General features: G+C 49.6%; 1 protein-coding gene across 1 annotated transcript; it reads left to right on the forward strand.

Moving 5' to 3' along the window:
- Window positions 1-1,861, forward strand: LOC136507970 (fructose-bisphosphate aldolase, chloroplastic-like). The gene is made up of 3 exons (XM_066502557.1): window positions 1-323; window positions 430-900; window positions 970-1,861. Exons 1-3 carry the CDS (start codon window positions 174-176, stop codon window positions 1,516-1,518), a joined length of 1,170 nt encoding a protein of 389 aa, XP_066358654.1. The 5' UTR covers window positions 1-173; the 3' UTR covers window positions 1,519-1,861.
- The last annotated feature ends 4,272 nt before the right edge of the window (window positions 1,862-6,133 follow it).

Raw genomic sequence — 6,133 nt, forward strand, 5'->3', positions numbered from 1 at the left:
CTCATCACTAAGGAAGCAGAAGAAGACGGCTGTGAAGTGTGAATCTGAACCTTGTCTGAGGTCAGTGGCAGTGGCAGCCTGAGTGAGCTAGTAGCTGAGTTCCGATCCTAGGCAGCTAGGATACCGCCATACCAGTAGTCCTCTTCACAAGTTAAGAGAGACAGCAACAAGAGATGGTCGCTGCTAGCCTGCTCAAGTCCTCCTTCCTTCCCAAGAAGTCCGAATGGGGCGCCACCAGGCAGTCCGCCGCCGCGCCCAGGCCGGCCACCGTCTCCGTGGTCGTCCGCGCCTCCGCCTACGCCGATGAGCTCGTCAAGACCGCGGTACGTATACGTCTCCATCGTTAATCTCTTCTTTCTCCTCCTGCTGCTGCTGAAGTGCATGCTGAGTACATAGCCTCTGTACGACTGTGCATGGATATATCCTCAGAAAACGATCGCGTCGCCTGGGCGTGGCATCCTGGCGATGGACGAGTCGAACGCGACGTGCGGGAAGCGGCTGGCGTCCATCGGGCTGGAGAACACGGAGGCGAACCGGCAGGCGTACCGCACGCTGCTGGTGACGGCGCCGGGCCTGGGCCAGTACATCTCCGGCGCCATCCTCTTCGAGGAGACGCTGTACCAATCCGCCGTCGACGGCCGCAAGATCGTCGACATCCTGGTGGAGCAGGGCATCGTCCCCGGGATCAAGGTGGACAAGGGCCTCGTCCCGCTCGCCGGCTCCAACAACGAGTCCTGGTGCCAGGGCCTCGACGGCCTCGCCTCCCGCGAGGCCGCCTACTACCAGCAGGGCGCCCGGTTCGCCAAGTGGCGCACCGTCGTCAGCATCCCCAACGGCCCCTCCGAGCTCGCCGTCAAGGAGGCCGCCTGGGGCCTCGCCCGCTACGCCGCCATCTCACAGGTTGGTTGGTTGGTTCTTTATTTGCTGCCATTATCGGCTGCATGCATGGCATGACCTTCATGCGCGCAGGACAACGGGCTGGTGCCGATCGTGGAGCCGGAGATCCTTCTCGACGGCGAGCACGGCATCGAGCGGACGTTCGAGGTGGCGCAGAAGGTGTGGGCGGAGACCTTCTACGCGATGGCGGAGAACAACGTGATGTTCGAGGGCATCCTGCTGAAGCCATCCATGGTGACGCCGGGGGCAGAGGCCAAGGACCGGGCGACGCCGGCGCAGGTGGCCGAGTACACGCTGAAGCTCCTCCACCGCCGGATCCCGCCCGCCGTGCCTGGGATCATGTTCCTCTCCGGCGGGCAGTCGGAGGTGGAGGCGACGCAGAACCTCAACGCCATGAACCAGGGCGCCAACCCGTGGCACGTGTCCTTCTCCTACGCGCGCGCGCTGCAGAACACCTGCCTCAAGACCTGGGGCGGGCAGCCCGAGAAGGTCAAGGCCGCGCAGGACGCCCTGCTGCTCCGCGCCAAGGCCAACTCCCTGGCCCAGCTCGGCAAGTACACCTCCGACGGCGAGGCCGCCGAGGCCAAGGAGGGCATGTTCGTCAAGAACTACAGCTACTAAGCTAATCGGCCGGCCGGCCATCACCGGGATACCGACGACCCTCCGAGATACGCGTACTGATTAGTACTCCGATCCATCCCCATGAAGCCATGAAAATGATGAGACCATAGACCATGGACCATGCATGATGCATGATGCATGCTGATCGACGCCGTGTCCTGTTTACATATACTAGTAGTACTGCTAGCTTACTGAAAAGATCGAGAGCTAGCCACTGAAAAGTCTGGGATAATGTATGCGTGGCGGCGAGATCTGAGGGAAAATAATATATATGTTTTGAGATGGCTCCTTATATTAATAATTAATTAAATACCGTGTGCTATTTTTGCCTCGCTGGCGGCTATACTTGTTTGCCTCTCTGTAGCCTGTACAACGAACGCTCCAGCGGATGGATAAAGTTTTATGAAACCTATATGCATCGGAAACAGGTTACTATAATACTCCTAATTCCTACTCAGTTTTTAGTTTCCCTCCTAACTGCCATATGATTGCATATATGTTATCAATATACTCTATTCGCCCTAAAATACAAGGTATTCAAGCGATTTTCAGAGAAAATAAGGAACCTGGCAAAAAAACCATCTCACACCTCACTAACTTGGACAGGGGGACTAGTTCGATCAGGTGTTAGTTTTGTTAGTGTTTTGGATGGCGCCAGGTTTAAAGGAATCTCACTATTTCTTGCCATAAAGACGAGAGAGAGAGAGAGAGAGAGAGAGAGAGAGAGAGAGAGAGAGAGAGAGAGAGAGAGGAGATTAAGGGCTCAGAATAACTTGTATTTTTGTACAAATTTTAAACTCTAGATCGTAACTTATATTTCACGATAGAGGGCGTATATAAGAAATTATTAATAGAATCATATTTTCCCATTGCGTCGTAACTTGCCAATGCAAACTAGTTGCAAGGAGCATATGGGGGCACAGTGCACTAGTGCCCTATTCTATTGTCGTTTTGGTTACTCAATCAATATAGCTTACATGTGTGCTGAGATATGTTAGCAGATTTATATAAATCACATGGATGCTAAGAAACAAGATGCAAAAAGAACAAACATGACCTGAGAAAAAAAATGAAACCACAACAAGCACCAAACCAAGTTCACAGTGAACACCGACTGATATATGGTGAAGTGAGGATAGGCCCACTTGATCATACGTGACTTGCACAAGTTATAAATTTGGGTGAGCAATGTCACGGGATCATTCGCCGAAGAGAAGAGAAGACCACTGGACTATAGAATGACAATTACAGAGTGACAATGAAGAAAGTCACGATGCAATGTATGACCAAACGATACTGTGAAGGGAATAGGAGACCTGTTGTATCATCCGAAAATGATTAGACATTTTCTATCACTACAACAGGAACAATTTCAGAGCTGTCTTATTTTTCCTAGTCGTGGTTGTTAGATAAAAGAATGACCCTAAAAGTGGTCCAAGAGACGGTTCATCTCTAAAATTTCTAGAGGCGGTTGGTGTTTCTAGAGGCCGTAGAAATGTTGTCCATTTTTAGGAGCACTAGCTGCCTATACAAGATTTGAAACTGATATTGGTTGAAATATTTAATATAAGATTTATAGTAGTTTATATTATGGCACCTAGCCTGGAATTACTTGAATCTTATATTATGGTCTTCTTTTGTTTTCCGAAAAAAGTATTTGGATTTTGTTTCGAGAGAAAAAAAGGTATCCATACTTTTTTATTAAATATAGTCGACTATCAAATTATCGATGTAGTCCAACCTACTTCTCTTATGACTGAAGTTGAATAGATAAAAAAAAATATGTTTTTTTCTCCTGAAAAATCGAGCTTTTGAGCAAAGATGAAGAGAGTTTTTTTTTTTTTTAAATCCCGCTAGGGACTTTAGGACCTGGCGTCGACAGCCGAGGAAGGCTCGGCCCGGCCAATGCTCGGGGTTCAAAGGTGGCAGACTGGCAGTGGCCAGTGGCTCGTGATCGTCCGATACTGCGAGTGGATGTCCTCGTGCCCCTCCTGCAGTCTTGCTCCCCTTGTCGTGTCGTCGCTTGGCCGTGAAGAATTTTGTGATTTTGTCCCATCCTCTCCTCCCTGTCGCTTTGCTGACTGACACAGCAAGCAATAGCATGCACGCACGGGCGGATCTAGAACGGGGCTGTGCCCCGAGCTGAGCTGCTGATTCACGGTCAAAACAGTCTGATCTTACTTCTTAGGCCTCCTTTTGTCTAATTAAGATCATAGTTTTTTTAGGCTAAACACCACATATGTTACAAGGGCTACATGGACTCGCCCCGGGCTACAGCCCGGGCAGCCCGGGCCCTGGATCCGCCCCTGCATGCACGGATGGGGATATGGCAAAGGTGGCAGGAACCAGATCGGGCCACCCACCCCAGCTCCGCTGGTGCACGCTGCCGTCCACCCGTGTGCTTCTTGGACGGGGCCCCACACATGCACTAAATTGCCACTCCCGCATCCGACGTACGGCCGCTGGCGATTGGCGAGTGCCCCACACATGCACGAAATTGGCCGCTGGTTTGGTGGGAGTTACAGCCGTGAAATTTTCGTATTTTGGTCTCTTTTGAAAATAATTTTTAGAAAAATATCAACGCCAAAACATTTTCTGAAAATAGACTATTTTTAGGCGTCTTAGCACATGACGCCGAGATATGAGGCTCGGCGTCGTGTCACTCGACGTCGAGGTACTGCCACGTCACGGAAGACCGGGGTCGTCGTCGACACGTTGGCGCGTGGGTCCGAGACGTCGGCGTCGTGTCAGCCGATGCCAAGCACCCAACCTCGGCGCGGTCGGACTGAGCGCCGAGCTCTGGCCCCATCCGGAGCGCGGCCCAGGCGGCCCAACAAAGCACGGTGGCCTAGCAGCTCGGCGTTGGGTCACTTAACACCGAGACTCCAGACCTCGGCGTGACCCGACTCAACGCCGAGGTATGGACCCTTTAGGCCGCGCCGAGGCCCCTTCTTCTTCCTCCCTTCATTCTGAAACCGCCGGCCTCCCTCTCTTTCTCTTCTCCCCCGCGCCGCCAGCAAACCCTAACCCCCAAAATCGACCCCCGGTGCCACGATCTCGGCTCCCGAAGCTTCCTCGAGGTAATGGTCCCTCCCCTCCTCCATTCTATCCGCGTAGATGTGCTTACATTATCCCTAATCATGTGGAATCATGGTTGTTTGGTGATTTGGTATATTTGTGTTTGCATTTGCAAAATGTATGGCTAAGGATGATTGAGTGTATTGTTGTTTAACTGTTTTATGTGATGAACATGTTAGGTTAGTTTGGTTTCTAGTTATTTTGGTCATTAGGGTTATTTGTTTATTGTAGGTGTCATTAGGGTTAGTTATTTGTTGGTCATTAGGGTTACTATGTATTTTATTTATTTGTTGGTCATTACATTTCAATTTGTTATGACTAGAAATGATTATGTTGTTGGGGTTGAAAAACGATGAAATGATATATTTTAGTTTCTACTTATTAGATTGAAATATATTCATATGTTACACTACTTGTTGTGTGATGGTTGTAGATGGATAAATTAGTGAGGTTGCATCATGGAGGCCGTATTGTTAGGACAAGAGATGATAGTTTGGAATTTCTGGACATGTGTGAGGAGTTGTTGATTTTTTCTGAAACACCATCTTTGACCCAGTTAGTGGAGCGAGTGAAGGTTAAGTTAGGCTGGAATGAAGGAGGCGTGCATGTTCAGTTTGAAGGTGTCATAGATGTTGGGTCGTCGAAGGGTCCTCGGATCAAGCGGTTGCTCAAAATTACAAACGAGTCTGAATGGAATGATTACAAGGCAGTTGTATTGGCCTCAGAAGTGCGATCTTTGGATTTAGTAGTAAGTAAGGAGTCCGGCTTAGGAAATGATAACTTCGAAGCATGGCCATCTTCCCCCGCTCACATAGGTTATGGTCCTTTGCCTGAAGAAGAAATACTTGTCACACAACTAGGCTACGGTGGAGATGAGGAAGAGAATCCGGTTGCCGATGGTGAGGGCAATCATGATAGTGATGAAGAGGATGATGATTATGTAATTGTTGATGCAGAAGAAGGTTTGGACGACGCTAGCGGAGACTTTTCTATTGAGGATGAGCTTAGCGACGAAGATGATCTTAGTAGTGAAGAAGACTTTGGTGATGCTAGGGCTACGAACTGTTTTGACATGGAGATAGCTGGAGATGATGAGTCCTTCGTAGAGGAGATAGCCGAAGACTCTGATGACAATCGCCCTGTTGGTCGTCTGAATTTAAGGGAAATAGAGATATTGTCTAGGGTCTTGCCTTGGAGAGATCCACTAGTTGGTGATTTCAAGGACCTTAGCCATGGTCATAGGGCAGTAGCTGATGGTGGGCCAAGTGATACAACTGTGCCTGATATTAGCGGTTGCCTCATCATACGGAAGGGCATATTGTTTGCTACCATGGATGAGTTGAAATCATGGTTGCAAGAGTACTCCATTGTACACAACCGACCTTTTAGGGTCATCAATTCATTCAAGGAGAAGAGGTGCACTGTTGCTTGTGAAGAACAACAGTGTGGTTGGAGAGTATGTGCTAGGAAGACGAAGGCAGGCAAATGGAAGATTACCTCAGTGAAGCAACCACATGTTTGTGCCACTGCTGAGGCA

Source organism: Miscanthus floridulus, chromosome 15 (assembly GCF_019320115.1).
Source record: "Miscanthus floridulus cultivar M001 chromosome 15, ASM1932011v1, whole genome shotgun sequence".
Taxonomy (NCBI): domain Eukaryota; kingdom Viridiplantae; phylum Streptophyta; class Magnoliopsida; order Poales; family Poaceae; genus Miscanthus; species Miscanthus floridulus.

Bases quoted from the DNA above. Each gene is read 5' to 3' on its own strand.
- LOC136507970 (XM_066502557.1), top strand. From the start codon at position 174: ATGGTCGCTGCTAGCCTGCTCAAGTCCTCCTTCCTTCCCAAGAAGTCC. The intron at 324-429 runs GTACGTATACGT...ATATATCCTCAG, and splicing joins ATGAGCTCGTCAAGACCGCG to AAAACGATCGCGTCGCCTGG. The intron at 901-969 runs GTTGGTTGGTTG...TCATGCGCGCAG, and splicing joins GCTACGCCGCCATCTCACAG to GACAACGGGCTGGTGCCGAT.